Source organism: Mus musculus, chromosome 18, assembly GCF_000001635.26.
Source record: "Mus musculus strain C57BL/6J chromosome 18, GRCm38.p6 C57BL/6J".
NCBI classification, from domain to species: Eukaryota; Metazoa; Chordata; class Mammalia; order Rodentia; family Muridae; genus Mus; species Mus musculus.
Genome location: NC_000084.6, coordinates 45,654,199 through 45,677,666, shown reverse-complemented (window position 1 = coordinate 45,677,666; position 23,468 = coordinate 45,654,199). Strand labels below are relative to the sequence as shown.

The 23,468-nt window shown below is 39.2% G+C and overlaps 1 protein-coding gene and 1 long non-coding RNA gene across 7 annotated transcripts in view; one reads left to right on the top strand and one right to left on the bottom strand.

The window, feature by feature from the left end:
• The window catches only part of Kcnn2 (potassium intermediate/small conductance calcium-activated channel, subfamily N, member 2), a 417,138-nt gene that overhangs the window by 8,221 nt on the left and 385,449 nt on the right, over positions 1-23,468 (bottom strand). For 4 of the 5 annotated variants that reach the window (XM_030250331.1, NM_001312905.2, XM_030250332.1 and 1 more), the window contains 3 exons: positions 22,328-22,469; positions 7,339-7,449; positions 603-730 (listed from right to left, as the gene is read on the bottom strand). In XM_030250331.1, coding sequence (XP_030106191.1) covers positions 603-730; positions 7,339-7,449; positions 22,328-22,469 — 381 coding nt within the window. Of the gene's footprint in view, positions 1-602; positions 731-2,303; positions 2,413-7,338; positions 7,450-22,327; positions 22,470-23,468 lie in introns of those variants that run through there. The other variant, XM_006525639.4, reaches the window with a different exon arrangement.
• Positions 687-22,333, top strand: Gm46623. Of its 2 annotated transcripts, none has more exons than XR_003952650.1 (3): positions 687-783; positions 15,706-15,849; positions 20,337-22,333. It is a non-coding gene; the product is annotated as a predicted gene, 46623 (long non-coding RNA). The 2 variants fall into 2 exon arrangements; XR_001782444.2 differs by having other exon boundaries at positions 730-845; positions 20,337-20,628.

Sequence of the window (23,468 nt, the reverse complement as noted above, 5' to 3'; positions counted from 1 at the left end):
TCTTATGAGGTACACACTGTTATCTTAAAAGACTCTAGTCATTACATAACAAAGACATGCATGAAAGTAACTTAATACATTCTTGAATATAAGTAACTTAATAATGGAATACTGAACAATACCAACTAGGCTTTATAGTGAACATACAATATGTACATTACCCCAACGTCCTAATTAAGAAGCCATTGAATATTACAGAATTATGACAACTCAATATTATGTCCTATAAAGATGTTTGGTGGCATGCAAAAATCCAGATGGATGATATGATATCATTTCCCCCACAAGATTAGTCAGTGGATACAAGCTGAACATTACAGGGCAAATTATATAAAGAAATACACTAATTAAATACAATTATAACAGAAATTATGGCCTTCAAATAGAGAGATATTTCGATTAACACAGACGATTTTCAGTCATAAAAGAAAATAAACTTTTGTCAGGAGTCCAGTATTAGATTCTCAGATATTTCCTGGAAGCAAATATAACAATGTCTTTTTCCCTTTCCTTCCACAAAGGAAGGACCGACCGGTAAGCACAAGACTCAAAAGTCAAGACTAAGGAGAAAGAACAAGATGGAAATGAAAACAGGTACTTACTGATGAATAGCTTGCAAGAATTTCCGTTGATGCTTTCTTACTTTTGCGTGGTCGATCTTTTTCACTAGCTTTGTGTTTTTGTAGATTAACCACGTTTCCCTGAGTACATTGGCGGCTGCGTTTTTCACCTGTTTAGAAAGACACAAGAAAAGCAGCTGCTGCATCCTACAACAGGTTCCAGGTACTTGTTCGAGGCTGTACTTTCATCCTGAGAATCGCAGTGAACTGCAGCTTTGGAAACTGGTACTCAAAAGACTATTTTTTTTCCTGGTTTAGTTGCCTTCATACAAGGATTTTATGTCTCTCTGGGAGCATTTGAGTGAAATATTAGGGAGCTATTACTGATCTCTTTCTGTGCTCTACTCTACCTGACCGAATGAGAAACTACTTTTGATTCAACACCTTGTGTAAAGAGAACTCCTCGATGCTCATTCTTCCCCTATGTACCGCAATGCTTCTCCATTGTGTCTGTCTCCCCAGAGAAGGGCAAAGTGCCCATTGCCAAGGTAAAGCTTGTCTTTTGCAAGCTCATTCGGTCTGTCTGGCCTGCGCAGCAGCACAAGCCAAGGCCTGGATCCATGGCTGAATATGGGAGTTTATCCTGTGTATGGTAGCTCCCAGAGAAGCAGTGGTTCATTTGCTCGCTAGCACACGTAAGCTTATAGGGATGGCATCATGATTTCATGAGAAAATTAAATACATTTCATTTCACACAGGTGAAAAGGTGCAGGAAACGGCACCTCATGAAGGCTGGGCATCTTCTTATCTAATCTCTTGCTCTCTTGATTAAAGTCTCTAAAGGCCCTACCTTGGCAGGGTAGAACTCCTTTGCCTGCGTCCATCATTGGACCTGTAACGGTAGAGCTTTTCCAGCTAATTGGCTAGTTACTTATCCTAAGAAGTTTTCCCATTTTCATGTCCTTGAGTGAAGAAAGCTCAAGGCTGGTAGGGAGAGGAGTGATGGAGGCCAACTCAGGAGAGGCAGTGCTGGAGAGAAGGGTAGCCTTTGGGCTAAGACCGAGCAATGAGTCTTGAGTCCTTGAGTGGATAATAGCCAAGCCAGCTCCAATGCCTGGTGAGCTTGTTGGAAATGACTTTTCTCCAACATGAGAGTGTTGGAGCCGGCAATTACTAATGCCCTGTTATGCCTTATGTTTACAATAAGAAGCTGTCACAGAATTGCACTATAACTATGGTGGTACATTTTCAACTATAGCTTTCTACTTTTGCAAAGAAATGCCACATTTCAGGATTAATGCATGAAGCCCCTTTTCCTTGAGTGAAATTGTATTGCCCAAATCCATTTTAAGAAAATGACTGGTTTCTTCCAGAAAGTGTGCACTTCCTCTGAATAGCTATCACACTTACATAGGATAGTTCCTCAAACTAATAGGAAAACAGCAGGAAGAGATGCAGAATACAGCAGTGAGTCAAAGTAGCGGCCTCCCCTCCCTCTCTCCAGGGAAGTTAAGACTAGAAAGAAGCCAAAGCTTGGGTCTTTTCAAAGGTAGAGAAATTGGTGCCATCTGAGAGTTGGAGATTTGAGCACAGAGCATAGTGTGGAAAGAGACTGGCCAGCAGTCCTCTAGCAGTGCCCTCTGGGCAAGGTTCCTATAAGACCTGAAGCTCCCAACTCGATAATGGTTGTAGAAACACGGACAATTGATGAACAGCTCTTGTCAATGTCCTCTCTGGATTTACCTGCACAGGTGACAGTAGAGGGGCTGATGTCCAGACTGGGTATGAAGGTTTAATGCTGGGCCATGACCCTGGCATTAAACATAGCAACTGATTTGGTGCAGATTCCCGTCTACAAAGTGAAAACTCCGAATTACTTTAAAATTCCACAAACTTTTGAAAAGGGTGGCTTCCTGTTTCTTGGATGCATTTTAAATGATTGTTTCCTGTTGAGATGGTAAAGGAGCGGGGAATCTCAATTCAGGGTAGAGTGGGTGGGTGATGCCCTGAAAGCCTTATGCTCAGGATCTGTGTTCCCAAGGCGGTCGTCGTAGCTGACGGGCTTAAGTGAAACGAAACCCAGACACTTCCTTTAAAAAAACTTGAAGCATGTGAATTGATTTTAAAACACATTCTCTTATTCCCTAATGAAGTCTTTAAAACTCACTACTGTTTTAACTGTTACTTTTTAACGTAAAAGCTACCAAACAATATGTGCCAGAATTACACAACAAAACCGAAACCCAAATTCTACCTGTAACTGAGATTTTTCCACCATGGGTCCTTTTGTCCTTGTTAGGGCTGACAGAAATGACTCAATGGGCAGATGAGTTTGAAAGCACCTGGGAGAACTGGACAAAATTGATGCTCACATTTCCAAGGACCCGGGGCCCAGCAAGTGTCCCTGTCACACCAAGTGTCCCTATCATCTAGGCAAACAGGAAGCTGACTTGGAGGGACCTCTTGCCCAGGGAAGATCTGGGTTATACCGTCTAGTTATATAGACTTTGGTCCCCTGCCCTCCTCCCTGAGTTTTTATAAAGCCTTAAAGCACACGTCAAAGGTCATGTCACTGATCACTGCCCCTTTCTAGTTTGTTACTGGTGCTCCACGCGTCTGTGGTGTTGTGGGTGCCATTGGATACATACGTTATATATCAACATTATTACACCACCCCCAAAGGGTCCTTGCCATTAAAACAAGTACTGAGATCCAGGAAACAAGTCTAAGCTGTAAGTAAGTGATTCAGCTATCACACAGGACATCTTCCAGCTGTGAGGAATGATAGCCTGTGGTGACAGGTATGAAGGATTCACAACTACGTGTAAAAGTTACAATGTAGGGGGTGGGTTTTACCAAGTGCTCTTTCCCAAGAGGAAATCGTGCAGTTCTAGAGCCAATTATGAGGTCTGGGGACATAGTCTGGTCGATGTCTGTTTGCCTAGAATATAGCAGGCTTTATGTTAGATCCCCAGGATCGAAAAGGTGGAAAATAGCAAATTAAGGAGAGTGAGGAGAAAGACCTCGGGGAGGACTGCTTCTTCCTCACTGACTTTCCTATACCTCACCCCAGCACATGCTGAACTAAAAGAAAATAGAAACGTTTTCTCTATCTTCCTAATGTCCATGTTGACTTGAAATCCTTCATTGGAAGAAAATCTGAGAGGCATGCTAATAAACAGGTATTTGATATACACAAACAAAAGCCATAGGAGAAATGGAGGCAGTGGTAATAAGAACTGGCCAGATACCTTCATATGATTCCTCAACATGTAAAGGCTACCCGCTATTACATTGCTGCTTCACAGACAATTAAAAAATAAACTATAAACAATAAGATGTTAAGTGTGGCACTGCCTCAGATTTTCTGCAGTACTGGACATGAGAAACAGCTTATGACAGTGCTTTGAGAATCAGTAAAACACTTAGAGATGATGAATTGTCAAATGAAACTTTGTATAAGCCTATATGATATAAGGAAGCTTTTTAAATATCAGTCATTCATAACAATCTGTCATTACTTATATTTTTCCTTGATTTTTAAACAACCTTGCATGTTCATTTTCCACTTTGGTTTCATGTTTCTTCTCTCCTTGGAGGCCTTTGTATGTATGTAAGCACATGGGACTGTGGAAGACACATGTCTACCTTAGGTGTCTTCTGCAATCCCTTATCCATCTTGTGTTTTGATGGGTATTTCACTGAACCTGGACCTTGTTAATATGGCTAGACTGGGGTGATGAACCTGCAAGCTCCCCTGCTTCTCTGCTGCTGCCTCCTCAGCTCTGGAATTACAGTGCACAGCGCATGCCCAGAGTTTTGCAAAGGTCTTGGTGAATCAAACCCAGGTCTTCAAGCTTTCAGGCACTCAGACAAAATTGGCCTTTTATTTTTGTCACAGGGGATCATAACCCAGGTCTTCACAGCAAAAGTTCTTAGCCATTGAGCCATCAACCAGTCTCTGCTCCTATCTTCCGAAGCTAGGCAACATCTTTAATCTGGTATGTGCACCTCTAGTCTAAGTTTTAATTCTAAAGGGTCATATAAATTTTCAGAGAATTAACTCTCTCAATACTGGTATACAATGAATAGTGTGTTTTCTTTGGCTAAAGCTGTCATACAGAGCAATGACTTTTGTATAAAACCATTCCCCTGAAAATTTGTACATGGTGAATAATTTTCTAACACTACTATTTGCCTCTATTAGACACATACTGGAAAGCTTGAAAATCTGCATGTATTCCTGGGTTAATATTCTTTCAAGACTCAAATTGCTTTTTCGTTAGCATCATCTTCAGATTTCAGAATATTTATGACCTGATCCTCTGCTAACCATTGTGGTAAAAGTTCTCTCCTATGGACTGTGTGAGAGAACACTTGTATTTCAACAATATGTAGTGCTCTTGAGTTTGTATTTTTTAGTCTCTCATCATGTATATGTATATGTATATATATATATATATATATATAATATAATTTAAAAGTATATATACATATATATCCTTACTTTTAGTTTCTTTCAGAAATCATTGAAGGTTTTGAAATTATTACTTAAAAAGTTAAAATTTTATATGGATTCCACTTAGAAATTCCATAAACAACCAACTGAAGCATGTTCCAAGTAAATTACAGTCATTAAGTTGATGACCTTGCATAAAATCTTGAGAGGATGAATATTAGAGGGCTATGTTCACATGCTGTGCCAAGTACCAGAATGACATGCATATCATAAACTATAAATTTATGTTTCATTCTACTACCATTTTAACATGTATAATTTTACCTACTGCCATCCTGCCTATGAAAATTTAATTGGTCAGAAAGCTGGTTTGCTTAGAGACTCGCAAAAAGATTGCAAAGTAGTTCCACTCAAAAGTACTAGTAAGATTAACATTATTAAAGCCAATGGGTATCTTGTTGAATGTAAGTTTTGAAATTTGAACAGCCTTTTAGTACAGAATTACCTGGCAAGCCCTGTGACTTCTGCTGCAACATCACCCCCCCCCCTTGTAGTGCTGATTTAATTACTGAGAAAAGTCTAATACTTATGATAAAATAGCATGGGTTATAAAAGACTTTCTAGAAATTCTCCTTTGATACAATAATGCATGTGACTCTTGACACCAGCTCTGTCAAAAGAGAACCTTATTGACCAACCCTAATGATGGGATACATAGAACATACAATGATCCCTGGATTGCATATGTACTAACAACGATACACAGAGATCACTTCTAGATCTCTGAAAAGAAATTTAATCCCAGGCTCCCCTCTAGCCCTCATGTCTCTCTTGCTCCTGAGTTTTGAGGAGGAAAATAGGAGTTGAACAAACAAGGAGGAACCTGGGGAGAAATGAGGAGAAGAGGGATGGGGAATGCAAGCCTTGCAAACTGAGTTCCAACTCAGTAGCCTAAATAAAGTTGAAAGAAGAGGACGGCACAATGTTGTTCTCTGACCTCCACATACATACCTTATCACAAGTAGTGTCCTTCCTAATAATGCATTAAAATTGTAATTAAAAAGGTATTTGGAAGTGGCAAAGTCATGCTAAAAATAACGTGCAGTTGGGTAGGGGTGGAGGTTGGACCCTCTACTAGACTCTTGAAATACTGTTAGCAGTAGGCACTGAAGTATTGAGTAAGACTACTGAAATTCATGTTCCCTTTTCATAAATAATCTATGTAAATCTGAATTTGCAATAAAATAACTTCTGTATTGGAAATACTTTTCAAGGTTGCCTAATATTTGTGTTTGGAAACAGGGTCCTACTATGCTAGCCCTAGCTGATTTTTTCTCTTTGGGACAATATGAGACTGCAAGCATGCTTAGCTAAAAAGATTTTTTTTTTTTTTTTTGTACTTAGGAGGAAACTACTGAACGTTGGGACTTTATCTGATTCTGTTGATTCTTTTGTGGGTGGAGTTACCAAATGACAATGCACTTAGTTATCTCAATGACAGCCTGACAGAATTCTACTTTGAGAAGCGGGGCCTGCTATGAGATGTTACAAGACAAGATAATTTTGACTTTAGTATTTTGATGTCTCAAGTGACTACCCCAAAAGCTAAAGGAATAGTCTAATAAAAGTATTTTCCTTCTTTCCTGCTTGATGTCGTGACTTTGAGGAGGCTGTCTAAGCTGTGTGTGTCATGGTCTCCAAACTGTATGGCACAGCCATAACAAGGCTTCCTTCATGATCTTCCTGAGGGTGAAGCAAGTTCCCACATAGGCCATGCCAGAATGTAGCCAAAGTGTGGCTTCTGTCAACATTGATTATTGCTTTGCTTACGTCTAATAATTGGAGGGTGATCTTCCATCTGGATGCTATGGCATTTTGGATATAGCTCTGAAGAGCTTTAAGTCATAGAAAGGAGATTTGAATGCTTCTACCACCTGTGTTTAGAACACAGGCATGCTCATAAAAGCACAAATTCTTTGACTCACTTTACCATAAAATTCCTATTTTCAACTGAAAGTGTGTTCTTTTCTACCCAGCCTAATATTGATTACTGGGCTGCAATGTTGAGTATATCTATTACCTTGATTTATGAGATCGACTTTATATAAATACCAAGGCTGTACAATTATTCCTAACTGACCTGAAGTTAGGTTGTCCACTTGCAAAACTCGAGAAATGGAGCCAATTCCAAGAATGTCTCTGTCCTCAACCTATGGCATCTCTGCTTTAGATATCCTAGTGAAAACCCATATTTCTCAATGTGGGAATATCACAGTGTACAGTGACATCATCTTGAACGATGTGAGGGGGTCTACTTACTCTTTTGGTCAGCTGAGTATCCATCATGAAATTGTGCACATGCTTTTCTGCTTTGGTAAGTTCTAGCTTTCTTGCCACTACGGCTACCACCAGGGCTGTGCAACCTGCACCCTAAAAGCAAAGAAAGAGGAATTAATTAATATTTTTGATTCCAACTACCTTAGAGGTTGTTTTGTATCAAACATTAATTTTCTCAAGCAAAACAGAAATGATAGTTTTCAGTGTCTTCCATAAGTATGACAGAAAAATATGTAGTTAACAATTGCAAGCAATGTTCCTTTAAGGTATAAAATCCCGGTTTACCTATTTTTAAAACTAAAGCATAATAATGAATAAAACAAGATTTCACCACAAGGAATAAATAGCTGAAAACTAACTTCCTGAATTTTCAGACATAAATTTTCTTTAAAAACAGGAAATCTGTTATACACCTATAATTATATAAGCATATTAAACAAATTAACATAAGTACATGGACTAGAAATGAAGATTTAAAAAAAAACTAGCATTTCAAAATCTTCTCTTGGGATGAGACCAGCAAGCTTTCAGGCAAGTGGGTGGATACACAACAGGAAGGAGAACACTAGACTGTGCATTAATGTAGGCTGTGGCTTGAGAGTGACAAGGTCTTGGAAGAACGTAGTGATGTGAGCCTGCACACAAGAAAGCATGGTGTACACAAAGTCAGGAGATGCCTTCATTTGGAGAAGCAATCATGTTGCCTTTCAAAATACAGTCCATTCAGCTTATCTCAGACAAAGGAGTTCAGGAGACACTATGTGGTACCCCAAGGGCTTTAGGCCTCTCTTTCTATGGATAAGGTTCACTCAACCTGAATTGTAAATAGTGGAGGTGCCCTCTTTGTGGAAACAGATCAGGGACCACATGCAATGTCACATGCCACAGCCACTTCACTGGCCCGAGGCACAGCAAACCAATTGGTAGGGAAGGTGTCATGGCAGTGGGTATGAAGGAAGGCCATAAAGCCTGACAGAATCTTAGTCTTACGAGGCAACAGAGCAATAAAATGGTTAATCCAATCTCAGTGGACAAGCAACAGAGGAGAAAAGGGATGAGCACATTAAGGCATCTATGCAGGAGTTGCATACACAGAAGGATGATATAATACTGGTGAATCTTTCCATTCATTTGAATCTCAACTAGTTTCTAGTGTCATTCATTTGATCACCAAAAGGAAGAGCGCACCTTGCTGAATCAACTTTCAAAATTCCACCAGGTAATATGCTTTTCCTGATTACCAACAGGTCTAAAAAAAAAAATCTCAAATTAAATTGTCAAGTTGGTGTCTTCAAAGTGTACTGATCATTTAAAGTAAATAATACTGAGGAATAATGGTTATGTGATTTATTGCCCTCCTATCTGTCTCCTACATTGCCCACTCTTGAAATGCATTGATCTAATGAACACACACACACACACACACACACACACACACACACACACACTCACACCACTAAAGTTTCAAGAAAGCTTAGAGTTTATGTCAGGCCTCATTCACAGATACATTCACAGCTGTCTTTGGTCATAGGGAACATGTGGGTCATAGGTGGATTCAAATTTATTTGAAAAACATTAGAAGATACAGCACAATATTTAAAAGGCAAGTTATATAATGACTTCATTTTTATTTTTAAATGGACCTCATTGGGAAAGAAAAATGAAAAAACAAACAAAAAACAACTATAATCAAGTCCATTTGTGTAAGGGTTATCCAGAATATTTGGAGTTTTAATGATTTGTTTTGTTCTAGGTTGTTTTGAATCAACAGTTGATGCTGGATCCAACCTCTCTACATAGTCAGACTCCCCAGCTTCTTTGCCAGGGTGTAGCCTGGATTGTCATATCTGCTACCATACACAGGCTCCATCTATGCAGCATCCAAACTCTCCATCAGGTCATATTTCCACATGGTTTTCCAGGGTCTTGCCCTGTAAGTCTCCCTGACCCTCCCCATCCATGCCTTTATCCCCCAGTCTACCAGATCAAGCCTAGGTCCTACATCCAGTGCTAGTCTCGTCTCTCCTGCTTGACCCACAGCATTCTCTAGACTTCTACCAGGACTCTACCTATACCCCAACCAATAGGCTCCTCCCATGCCACATCCAGACTTTCCACCCAGCCAGATCCATCTTTATACCCATATTCCAGGCTTGGACGGGGATGCACATCCTGTACACTAGCCCAGTCCCCTCTGTCTACCAAACTTGATTCAACACAAGGCATTTGCAACCTCTATGTCCAACCCATCCACACATCTTCTCTTTTAACCCAACAACATGTCCATACCAGCCTAAAAACTAAAAAGTAACTCCACTTGCCCAGATCTCTTTGCAAGAATACAAACAATATGAAAGATCAACCAAGTATCTTTTCTTCCAAATCTACAAGTCCTGTAGAAATATTTGCCCACAGAATTTCTTGAAAAAAAAACCACAAACTTCATTAAAGAATTCAAGAAGTTTAGGAGTACACAAAGAAACAAATCATTAAAATTAAGGAGAATACACTAAATGCCTGGGTGGTACCCAAGAAAACAAAAACATAAGGATGACAGAAATGACAATAACAATCCAGAATTCAATGAGAGTTCAATAAGGAGATAGAAGCCTTGAAGAGGACCCAATATGCAATGAACATGGAATTGAAAGCCCAATAAATCAACTAGAAAACTCAAAGGAAAGCTTTCAAGCAGATTGAACATAGCATAAGATATCTTCAAGACTATCAGGACTTGAAGAGAAAGTCGAGGATCTAGATCAAAAGCAAGGAATACAAAAAAGTCTTAATAAAACACATGAAAGGAACATACAGGATATGTGGAATACAATGAAAAAAAAAATAGAAATTGCAGGAATAGATGAGAGAGGAGAACCCCAAGTAAATGACACAGACCAGATCTTCAACAAAATCTTTACTTCCCGAAACTAAGGAAAGAGACGCCAATAGAGATAGAAGAAGCACACAGAACATCAAATAGACAAGACCAGAAAAGATCATCCCATGGCATTCTATAGTTAAAACACTAAGTATGAAGCACAAAGAGTATGTTGATAGCTGCAAGAGTCAAAAAATCCATAAGTTGCATAAAGGAAAATCCATCAGAATAACAGCTGTTTTCTCAACTGATACTCAAGATGCTGACATAACTCATTATAAGTCCCAAAACACTATAAGAGTATGACAGTCACCCTAAACTAATGTACCTAGCAAAATTATCAGCCATCATTAAAATAGAAAAAAAATACAAGAAAAAATTTGGGTCGAAGAGAGAAATGATTATAATAGAGATACTGTGATAATAAATTTGATGCCATGACCATGAAAACACAAAGTATCACTAAAAATACAAACAAAAATGCCCAAAACCTACAACACAGTGACTCAAACTAACACACATTTCAATAATAATTTTTAATATCAATGGCCTCAACTTTCTAATAAAAAAATACACATTGACTAGATGGATCAAGAAACAAAAATCCATCTTCATCTTTTGTCTACAAGAAACACATCTTAGTTTAAAGAGAGACATTTTCTTATAGTAAAAGGATAAAGCAACAGTATTCCAATCAAATGGGACCAGGAAGCAGGCAGGTGTACCTATCCTAACCTCTGACAAAACAAACTTCAAACAAAATCTAATCAAAGAGATATAGAGAGGCGCTTTATTCTAATCAAAGGGATGGTTAAAGATGACCATATTACTCCCCTAAACATAGATGCATCAAATTCTGTTGTACCTAATTTCATTAAAAGGATGTATCACTGGATTTAATTATACAGATTAACATCAACCCATCAACAGTAGTTTCTTTCAATACCTACTTTAGCCAATAGACATGTCTTCTGGACCAAAAAAAAAAAAAAATGTGAACAGGGAAGTATCAAAACTAATTCACAGTGGACCTCAACTGGACTTAACAATCCACTAGATGGAAAGGAAGTCCATAGAATGGGAAATGATCTTTGCTAGCTATACACGTGACAGAGGATTAACACCCAGCATATATAAAGAACTTCAAAAAACCAAGATGATGATACCCATTCAACAATGGTCTTGAGATCTGAACAGAGATTTCTCAAATGAAGAAAGAAATGGCTAAAAATAGTTAAAAAAAAATCTCCATGGCAATTAGGCAATTAGGAAAATGAAAATCCAAACAACTTGAAGATTTCATCTTGCTGAAGTCATAATGGCAACGATCAACAAATAAGTGGGAACAGATTGTGGGGTGTGTGGGGAAAGAGCACTCCGTTCTCACTGTAGGAAGTGTGCAGAAAGAGGGCTCTCATTTTCACTGTAGGGAGTGTGGGGAAAGAGGACTCTCCTTCACAGTGTTGGTAGGATTGCAGTCTGCTCCAGCCATTCATTCTGGAAGTTTGTGTAGAATTCTCAAAAAGCTAAAAATGAACCTACCATAAGACCCAGCTATACCATTCTTTGGCATATGCCCAAAGGACTCAACATCCTATTTCATAGAAACATGCCCAGCCATGTTCATTGCTACTCTATTCACCATAGCTTAGAAATGGAAATAGCCTAGATGCCCTCAATCAATAAATAGATAGTGAAAATATGGTACACACACAGTTTGGAATACTATTCAGCCGTAAAGAAAAATTAAATCATGAACATTGTAGGTATATGGATAGAACTAGAAAGAACATATTGCATAAGATAACTCAAGAAAGAAAGACATCACATGTTTTCTATCATTGGAGGCTCCCATTTACTCTTCACCTATCCTGGAGTAACAGTAGAAACAGGAAGGTAAACTGACAGTCTGCTGGATACCTTTATGTCAACTCGACACAAGCTGAAGTTATTTGAAAGGATGTAACCTCAAGAAAATGTCTCCATAAGAACAAGCTGTAGAAATCGTAGGGAGTGTGTGGAAAGATTACTCTCATTCTCACTGTGGGGAAAGGTGAGTCTGTAGGGCATTTTCCTAATTAGTGATCGATGAGGGACGGCCCAGCCTGTTGTGGGTGATGTCATTCTGGGTTCTATAACGAAGCAGGATAAGCAAGCCATGGCCAGCAAGCCAGTAAGCAGCACCCACACAAGGCCTCTGCATCAGCTCCTGCCTCCAGGTTCCTGCCCTGTTTGAGTTCCTGTCCTGACTTCCTTCAGTGATGAACTTTGATATGGAAGTGTAAACCAAATAAACCCATTTTTCTCCAAATCGCTTTGGTCGTGATATTTCATAATAGCAACAGAAATCTTAACTAAGACAGGGACCTCTGTTCTGATAGGTGAAAGGGAGATCAACAGAAACGGGAACAAGCAGCTTACAAATGGTCGGATTGGGAAACCGGAAACCGGGAGACTCCAAGAGGGGGCTCTAATTAGGGAGGAGAAAAAGGATAAATACAAGAGGAGGCAAAACAACAGTAAGAAAAATCATGATGGACCACACTATCAACTACTCAACAACAACAACAACAACAATAACAGCAACTTATAACACACATACATATAGCTAAAATGGAGATTTCCTATCTGGGGTGATAATGGTCCTACAAGAGCCATAGATCATCTTTTGAAAACCACAGCATGGATCCGATGAACCGATATGTTTTATGTAAATTTATAAGAATGTTTGATGATCTTTTACCTAGTTCTGTGAAGAAAGTTATCACCAAAAAAGAACGGGCTATAATCAGAGGCTCTGTCTAGTTAATCCCTGGCTTTGAGATCCATTGAAACCTGAGTTAAACCAGGATTCAGTTGTGGACCTGGGTTAACATTGACTTCATTTTCTACCCTTAACTCTGCCCCATGATATTAATTTTCTCTATGTTTGATCATTTCCATACCCATGATACATTATATATCAAAACAAATGTCAGTTCACCTAATTTTTTTGGTAAACTCTTTAAGTATGAAGGCTTAACTATTGAGTGGTATTGATAAATATCAAATAAATCACCACTATTCCTTTTTAATGTCTGGGTTATCTTTTCAAAAAATTGTGCATGCATTATGTGTTTGATTGGACTTCATATGGGTGTCCAGCAAGAGCAGTCACCCAGCCTCGGAGTCTTTACTCCAGCCCTGTAACTGCTGCAACTTTTAAATCAGTAGTTCATAGCCTTGATCATGAACTAGACTCACTTGGAGATTTTGCAAGAGCCCTACTGTTGAGAAATGGTATCGGCAACATAGTCAATCCTGCAGTGAATGATTTGCTGTAGTCAAAGGAGGCTGTGAACAGAATATAGCAAGCTGCACTTAACCTTAAAAAAAGTGATAGCTCTTTGAGTTACTGGTGAAAATGTTAGAAGCATGCAGGTGTGAGGGGTGATAAGCAGCATGATATACCGTGTTCCCTGAAGACAATTAAAGTGGTTTTAGTGCTAGGTCCTGATGAAGGAGTAACAGATTTTAGGAAGAAACATCTGTACCTATGCTGTTGGCTTTTAAACTTCAGCTACAAAGTCTGAACTACTCTGTCTGTCTGACAGTGGCGGGCAGATAAATCACTAGCCACCTGAACCTTCCTCTACCCAGGCTGGACCACAGGGACACCTGTTGCTTATTTGATCCCTCTTTTTCCTCAGTGGGGGGCAACTGAGCTACTCCAACAGGCAGAGAATGTGAAAACCAAGGGGCTCCGAACTGCTACAGACAGCCATGACAGGGCAGTTGGCACAAGACAATGAATATTTTTCTCCCTGGGCAGGTGGCCACTGCTGAGATCCTTCTGGAAAGAAATCAAAATCCTAATAGGAGTGGAAAATCACTGGCATCTAGAGCCTTGGGAAGCAGTTTTTCCTTGTGCTTATTCTGGGCTCTACTCTTTCCTGTTGCTGGCCCATTTCTTGATGAGTGCTCTCTAACGCATCAAATGCCTTGTGCTTTAAAATGAGCACCTTGGGAGCAAAGCAGAGAAGCAGGTGAATCCAACAATTTAGTGATCTCTCGGCTGTTACCTTTTCACCCTGTAAGCTGCACCCAGTCAGGCATTTAGAAACCCCATTGTTGACATCAGGTATGATGCCCACACCAGTAATCTCAGCACTTGGGAAGTTGAGGCAGAAGAACAGGAGTTCAAGGTCAACCTCAGCTACATCGAGAGTTGGAGGTTGACATGGGTATATAGGAGAGACACAGTTTTAGAAAGTCAAAAAAATCACATTAAAAAAAAAAACAGAAATGAAGGAGGTGTCTTAGTTAAGGTTTTACTGCTATGAATAGACACCGTGACCAATGCAATTCTTATAAGGAAAACATTTAATTGGTACTTGCTCCCAGGTTCAAAGATTCAGCCCACTATCATCAAGATAAGAGAAAAGAGCCTGGAGGAGCTGAGAGTTCCACCTCTTATTCCAAAGGCAGCTAGGACAAGAGTCTTAAAACCCATGCCCACAGTGACACATCTAGTTTAACAAGGCCACACCTCCTAATAGTGCCCGAGCCAAGCATATCCAAAGCATCGCAAGAGGGGAAAAAAATTAAACCTTTTAAATATAAAGCCTTAACTTAAATACAAAGCAATCTCCTCCATATGGTTAAGTGTCCTTGTAATTAGGGAAACTGTAAGCTCAGACCGATCTAGGTTCTTTAAATATGTGTATGTGTATAAAATTATGTTTCAAAAATAACTTCGGTTGTTTAGTTTTTTAGAGTTGTGCAAAACAGAACTGTTGGTGTCAGAACATTTTCAGAGTTTGAGGCGAATTCCAGGTTGGAGAGGAAATGCTGTAGTAACTGAGGCAATGGGTCATTTGAATAAGAATGGGCCCTTAGTGTCTACTTCAGGGCCATTCTGTTTCATAATGTAAGAATACCAGTGTGGTTTTACACTTTCTCCAGTGCTCATCACCACCACAGCCCATGTAGAAACAGTTGGGACTAACATATGTTCCTCTCTGGAATGAAGATCCCTGTATGCCTTTAATACGATGAGTCACGGTCCTTCCACCAAAGTTAGGAAATAAATCCTGGCTTCTTTTCACCCATTTTTAGTTTCTGTTTTTAATGAGAAACCAAAGCAAATCACTAACCTGCCTTCTGGTCACCTAAAATTAATGCGAGGACAGGGTGGTTCTGACCTCATGTATTAAAAATAAGATTGTATTTTTTCTTCTATGCATAGTTTATCAACTTTTCATCGACTAAAGTAAATGATAAATAGGAAAGAAAATTGGAGAAGGGAAGAGGGGTGGAGTCAGCTTGTGTCAGAAAAAGCAAGTCATGAGAAGCAGTATCACTGTCCTGGGGGCTGAGCTGGAGCAAACTGAAATGGGAGCTGGCGTAAGTTTTAACCCATTTCCAACATATGCAGGGTATATATTGGTGACAGGTAAAAGTGATGGCTTCCTCTCTCTGTCCTCCATTAGATCACAGAAGTAGCGGCTACTCTGACATCCAGGATGCAAAAGAAGCCGAGGATACCTACCTACCCGAATTGCTCCTTGATTAGTGCTCAAGACATTCGACAGTATGACATTTTCATTTCCAGCCACCTAGTGACGGTGAATCCTGTAAGTGCTTCCAAGAACCATCTTGAAATACTATTTTGGGATGAAGTTAACTTAAAGACACAGACATAAAAAAATGAAGCTTCTTTGATAGAACTCTGCAGGACTGTTTTAATTATTGCTTATAAGACATCTTCCAAAGACCTAACTTAAAAATGTAATTCATGGTTTTTATTTTAATCCAAGTATACCTACCACTATGGTTAATGGCCTGTTAAAACCACTAATGGTCAAAGTAATTCAATTTTAAATTATTCTTATGTGGTTTGTATAATAGTTTATTAGAGTGCAAACTGCATTTTAATAGTCAATTTAGAGTAATTCAATGGTAATCAAGATTTACCAAAAATATACTTCTTAAATGTCCATCTTTTAATCTAAAATGAATAGAGCCACTTAAAGGTTAACCTTTGTTTATTCATGAATGTTTTGTCTGTATGTATGTTGGTATACCATGTGTACTCCTGGTGCCTGCAGAGGTCAGGGTATCAGATCGCCTGGAACTGGAGTTATAGATGGTTTTAAGCCACCATACAGGTGCTTGGAGTTTAATGCAGCTCCTCTTGCAATAACACAGCAGCATCTTTCTAGTTTTAACTTTCATTTTAATATATCTATCAACTTGTTCTTCAAGAAGAAGGTAAACAAATATTTGACAATATCACCTACCTTTGTGTTTTTGAGGCTGACTGACTCAATAGCTAAAAAGCATAAATATATTTTACTGCCCTTGCCTGACACAAATAATTATGCTTCCATAATAAATAAGTAAAACATCAATTTTGGCAAATAAAATACTCTAAGTCATTCAAGTTTTATATTATAACCCATGAGAGCTTTACATTTCCTCAGGTCATGAAAATATTTCCCTTTATCAAAAACGGCTTTCCTCTGATTTTCTTTAAATCCAGTTGGCACTACTGCTGGAGGTCAAGTGCTCATTTTAAACGCCCTCATCCTACGGAAGGGTGTGCTTGGAGATCTTTTAGTACTGAGATGAAGCCCACGGGACTAGGAAACCCATTTCTATGATTTGCTAGGTCAGCTCATTCTTCTACTCTTGGGCAGGAAACAAGGAAGTATTGCATAAAACTGGTCATCAGCCCAGAGTCATTCTGCATTTAAAGCTCCTTATTGGAAAGGATGCCATGAACTTAGAGAGTGAAGGGCAGTTCCAGAAACTAAAGTGCTGCATGGTTAGAGAGTTTAGATGGTGTTATGTCCCAACAGGTCATAAAAAGGCCTAGGTACACTTGGCTATCGCTGGAAGAAAGCAGCTGTCATGTTCCTTAAAAAATTTCCCTGGGATTGATCTGAGTTAACCCTAGAAAGGACTAATGTTCTGGTTAGGCAGTTGATCAGGAACTTAGTTTTCTGACTGACAAAGCCTAGAATTCTTCTCCTTTCCGTTCTGAATAAAATACACTTCTGCATGAAATCAAGCATCTATTCCTGTTGATGGCCCTTATGTGATGGGACTCAATGTGACCTTAGCTAATCCATTGCTCTTGTCCAGAATGCCTTTGAACTGAGTTAAGAGGGTGCTCCCTCAACTTACACCAAGATATCCCACAACCTTGAAGCTCATGGAAGTACTATCTAGTGTTCTAGAGTGCAATAGAGGCTTTACCCTGGACTGACATTCTCTCTGCCTCCTGAATAAAGTGAAAAAGTATTAATTAGTGTGGTCTTTTCAAATTGCTATGTACTGAGAAATCTTTATACAGAATTACTAGTGACACAGAAGAAACCCGAGTCACCTGGAGACCTCGCTTTGATTGTTTTATCAAGTCTAGTGTACTTATTAAGAACCACTTACACTCACACCTGTGAATGGATGGCTATTACTCTATATTTAAAGACAATTATGCCTCAAAATTCATTCATAGTTTAAAGGGTCAAAGAGCCAAGAAGAATTACCATCACATTATAGAAGTAGGGAAGCCAAAGCTCTACATGAGTGACCTTCCTAGTGAAAGTGAAAAGGTACCCTTATCAACATGATTCCTCTTGAAATAATCATATATTCAGGAGTACAGGAAAATGCACAGCTTGCGGGATGTGTTACATTCACACATGTAGATAGAAGATGGGAGAAAGGATAGTGCTAGGCAAAATGATGACTCCTTTGTAAAACTGGAGATAGCTAGAAACTAGTTGGTTCTGAAAAAGAAAAACAAAAACAAAACCTGACACTGAAACCTGACAATCCACTTGCCTTCAAAAAGAGAAGGAAATGAGTTAGAATTCAGTTCATTGTTTATGAGAACATCCCAAACAGGACATCTTCAGGTCCTCAGTGTTTCCTCAAATGGAGGAAGAGTAGAGAAATTATTCTTCTATAACCTTAATGCTTTTGTACTAAAAGATGTGTGACTTCTGTTAAGTTCTTCCATGGTTTTGGGGCAGAGGCTGAAATGAGGATTAAGATGGCTCAACTGGTGATGTGATTGACATGTTAAAAAACAAAACAAAACAATTTTGGATTCCTAGCATTCCTGTAAAAGCCCCCATGGTAGCATGTGGGGTCTGTTGGTCAACTAATCTACACAAATCAGTGGGCTGAAGCTTAATGAAAGACTCTAAGGTGGAGATTCATTTAAGAAGATAAATGATTTTGACCTCTGACCCTTCCAGACATGTAAACACATATGAAAAATATGTAGAAGAGAGAGATATTATTCATAGGTAAATCTAGGCATAAGGCACATTTCTACTTTATGTTTCTGATCATGTGTAAGAGAAAAAGAGAGGGAAAAGGAAAGAGAGAGAGAGAGAGAGGAAGAGGAAGAGGGAGAGAGGGAGAGAGAGAGAGAGAGAGAGAGAGAGAGAGAGAGAGAGAGAGAGAGAGAGAGAGAATGGGAGTCAAACTAGGATCTTCAGCATACCAAGCATGTACATATGACTGAGGTAGATCCCCAATACTAAATCCATCACAATCCAAGCTCTCCCTATTTTAGGAATTCCATAACCACCTATGTCTAATACTGTAAACAAAGCTAAATATTACAGAAAAGACTTTGTGTCTTCAATTAATAATAGGCAATTTGGGTAAGGATAGACTAATTTTTTAAAAAGAATTAATTAATTTACTTACTTGCTTAATGTAGATGAGTATGCTACATACATATACGCATGACAGAAGAGGGCATTATAGCAAAGAAGGCATAAGATCACTTTATAGATGGCTGATAACTGCCATGAGGTAGCTGAGAATTAACCTTCTGAAGATCAGCCAGTGGTCTTAACTGCTGAGCCATCTCTTCAGCCCTGGGCCAAGATTTTGAGCTTTTTAAAATTCATTTTACATCTCGATTACTGTCCCCCCACTTCTAGTGTCCCCTCTCACAATCCCCCCTTCATCCCTGGACAGGTTCAATTTTTATGATGCTATTTGGATTTCTATTAGAAATGTTATAGAAAACAATCTCTCCTTCATGGCTTCATGATATATTTCTGCCCAGAGTGGTGCAGAAATAAGCTTAGTCTAATGTCCTTGTCTCTAAAAATATATGACCCGTGGCACAAATTCAGCTTTTCAAAAACTTCTAAATTATACCCTAATTTTGAGTTTTGACTAATGTAAGCAGTAAGGACAATGGCAAGCTATAATTCATCAGTGTCAATTGGCACTTGTTTTAGGAAGAAAACAAGCAGGGCTCTGAGGAGTGTTTGTAGGTGTTAACATGTAGACCAACTTTCCTTCAAAATGAAAACAAACTACATGAAGGAGTAAATTCTATCAAAATGTTAAAATGGGTTAGAAAGCAGAGCAACCAAGAACAGAAGGCAGAGTACTCCAGAAGTAACATTCAACGATGCAGAGTGACCCTGGACTGTCTCAGGAGGATTGCAAATTGTACTTTTTTTATTCACAATTTATGAAAACACTAGAGCTGAGGGAATCTGTCAATACATAGTTTATATAATATATGCTATAAAGATCTAAAGAATAGGCAAATGGCTACCGAAATAAGTTATCTCTGACTAAGTGCTTAAGAGTTATCATACTTTCCATAATGAAAAGGAAGCACAGGCAAGCAAAATTAGTTAAACATACTTCATCGTCAAGAAACTAGCTTTGTATAACATTATTTTCTTTTACAAATCTCACTCTGACATTCCCCACGGTATATCTAGTTTGCTTCCATGCATTGCTCTAAGTCTCTAAGGAATTTACAGAGGGTATAATCCACTTCTTAGACCCGCACCCCGAAGATTGCCCAGTAGCCTGACACTATTGTTCTCAAGGGAGGGCCACTGCACCGTTCTAAAATACTTCTACAGAGGCTACCCAAGGATTTGTGGATTTCTCTATAGATGCAAGTAAACCGTCATTAATCAGATCAGTTAAACAATTGTCTCTTACAGGGGAGAGAGAATAGAGTCCCTGAGTTTCAAAATGGGCTGTTGTTACACTGTGAGCTTGCAGAGCAAGAATGAAGTCATGTACGTTTCATTACAAAGAACCTTTTTTTTTGTCTGTATAGATTAAAGGATCCTTAGAATATCCTTTCCAAAACAAAGATCAGTAGTGAAACCTAATCACGGAAGCAGTTAAAGGAGGTGAACGAGAGATTCTGTGCAGCCAGACAAGACTTTGAAGAGGCAGTTCTGGAGACATTAGACACAAAGCAATATTAAGAGAAGACAGATGTATCCCAAGGTGCCTGTGCCCAGGAAAGGTTAAAGTCAAATTTGTGTCTGCAACAAAGGTATATGAACCCCCCAGTCACCCCTCATTAATAATAAAATGGGTACCTCTTGCCACAAAAGCAACCTAGCAAGTTGATCTTGAGACACACTGAGGTAAGACTGTAGTTATCATTTCTGTTTTTATAAATAGCATTGTTAATGTCCCTTGTGGGCTTGTTATGGGGCCTTCCAAAAATACACTTCTATATATTTTATTTCTCAAAATTTTATGCTATACAATAAAATGCTATTATTTGAGGAGAAATGGGAGATATTCTAAAAAAATCAAACATGTAATGAGCTATACCAGGTATACTGAAAAAAAAATGTCAAGTTCACTAAATTTAATTTTAAAAAGTTTTTATTTTACAAGGAAATAAGGCTAAATTATGGCTCCAAATTATAATTCTTATGATTTGGGCTTGATGGTCATCCCAATACTACTGTTATCTTTAAATTGGCATGGCTGGGTTCAATTCTACCCAGGGCAGAAGCATGCCCTCATTTTCCTGATGCTCAGGCTCTCTGTCCTTTTAGGTAACTAAAATCTTTAGCATAATCTTCCTGTGAAGATGCTACAAGTGACTCCATTGTGGGTGGACCTATAAAGGCCAGCTGGTATTTTCTCCTGTGTGTGGACAGTGTAAAGATGTTGACTTGACATCTTGTTGATGTGACCTTTTAGCATACACACCTGAGTTTTGGTGCCCATGACCTTACTGGGTCAAATGGCCACCACACAATCTGCCAGAAGGGATGCTCCCCTGTTAAGAGCAGGGTGTCATCTGACTGTAGATTGCTGACTTGAGGTCTTGCCCAATAGGACTTTTCCTTCCACAGTATATGTACAGTAGACTCAAAAGGCAGTGAGCACATTCAAAGCTACATGGTCACTCTTACTTTGCCTTAATCTTCAGTCTTCAAGGAGCTCAAGGCTGGGGCAGCCAGTTCTCATGATCTGCCTACCTTTCCTGCCCCTATGAGGAAGATTTTCACTTCATTTCAAGCTAGCTTTACTTTGCCTCTGGTCTCCACTAATCCTTTGGTGAGCAACCTTACCTACCTTTGTCAAGGACAGAATGTTTTCCCAGTTTTCATATAGCATGAATGGTGTATATGCAGTTTAGGCTACACAACAGTGGAAGAGGGGCAAACAACATGCCCCAGATTGCTAGGTCTCCTGGGAAAAGACCCAGCATCACTCACCTTTACAGCAAACCTTCCCCCAGTGTCCTGAAATTCCTGTCCCCAACTGTGCATGTTCCCCATCATTCCTGTCCACTTACTTTATTCAAATGCACTGCACTCTTTATCTTGTAGCTTTCAGATAGAATGTTCCAAATTCCTGGCCATTTACCCAGAAATCTCAGTTCCCTATAGGTAATTCATCTGCTGAGGCCCATTCTTATTCCTAAGTTTCCTAAACAACTTGAGACTCAGGGAATAACTAATAGTCATTTGTCAATTATTTTCAAACCACAAGTTTCTGCTGGAGGCTCCATGGAAGCAGGATGGGGGCAGCTTGTGTTTCGTTTTGATGCATTCCCCAGCAGTTCCAAGAGCCATGCCTTTCATGCAACCAACATTCATTAACAACAACAACAACAACAACAACAACAACAACAAAAACCTAACAATATAGAATGCAGAATAAATCTTTAAGCCCTCAACATATTTCAAAACTTGTTTTTATGAACAAATCAGTAACTGACAATCATTTATATATATGGAGTGCTTTTGGTCTCTTAAGCATAAATAAGAGAGATGGAAAGGGGAAAACACTCACCATGATTCCAGTAAGCAAGCAGACTCCTTTCCCACAGTATGTGTTGGGTACCATGTCACCATAACCAATGGAGAGAAAAGTTATTGATATCAACCACATTGCTCCAAGGAAGTTGCTAGTGACATCCTGTTGATCATGGTACCTGAAAAACAGCAAGTAGAGCCAGGGTTTATAACTGCCCTCCAGTATAGCAGCAAAGAACAATTTCATTGATTTGATGACTTGACTATATCATCTATAAACTCTTCTCTTTAGATATACTGAGGCCCATATAACCAGAATGAATAATTTATAGGATGAAAACCAACATTCTCACTACTGCAAGATGGTATTACATGTGCACATAGATGTAGCTCTGTTGACAGTCTTAGTATTCCATGTGCTTATATGCCTAACCTTTTTGTGCCCTGTCCCAATCTCATGCTGCATGTGTAGTAAGAGTCATGCTGTGTCCTCTCCTGGGATTATTTTCACTTCCTTGTTATACTTGTCATCCTTCTCAATACATTCAGGTTGAAGCACGTACATGTTGCCTGGCGCTCAGACATGTAATAATCAGGCCATGTTATTATCAGCCCTAGAAGAGTCTGCTGTGATTCATGTTTGGAATGTTCCAGGGCCAAGTGGTCCTCTTTGGTCTCTACAGCATTTACACTTGACCTGTGGTCACCAGTGCTTTTGACCCACTTCCCACTGAGGACCACCTGTCTTTACTTCCCTCAGACATTAGCTGAGAGTCCTACACTGGCCTCATTTCTTGCTGTGCCTTCTTCTAACTACAGAGAAGTCAAGGTCCTGTTTCCTGTTACTTGTACTAAACAAAGAAGTGACAGGTTGGTGTGCTCAGAACCCCGGCATCAGGAGGATTTAGGACAACTACTGTGCTGCCCTATGAAAAGGATGAGGAAGAAACATTGACTGTGCCATGTAGATGCTCATTTACGGGATGTCCCAGAAGGCTATCCTTATTAAAGAGCGTCCAGAAGGCATTTCTAGCTATGCCATGGAGACCTATTCCATATTATCCATATTATCTGGTAACAAAATGAGCAAAATGTATACACAAGGTATAATAGTGTGGTTAGTGCTGGGCTTAGCTGTAATGTGAGCTAACTAGTTTCCACACAAGGCAACTCTGTTT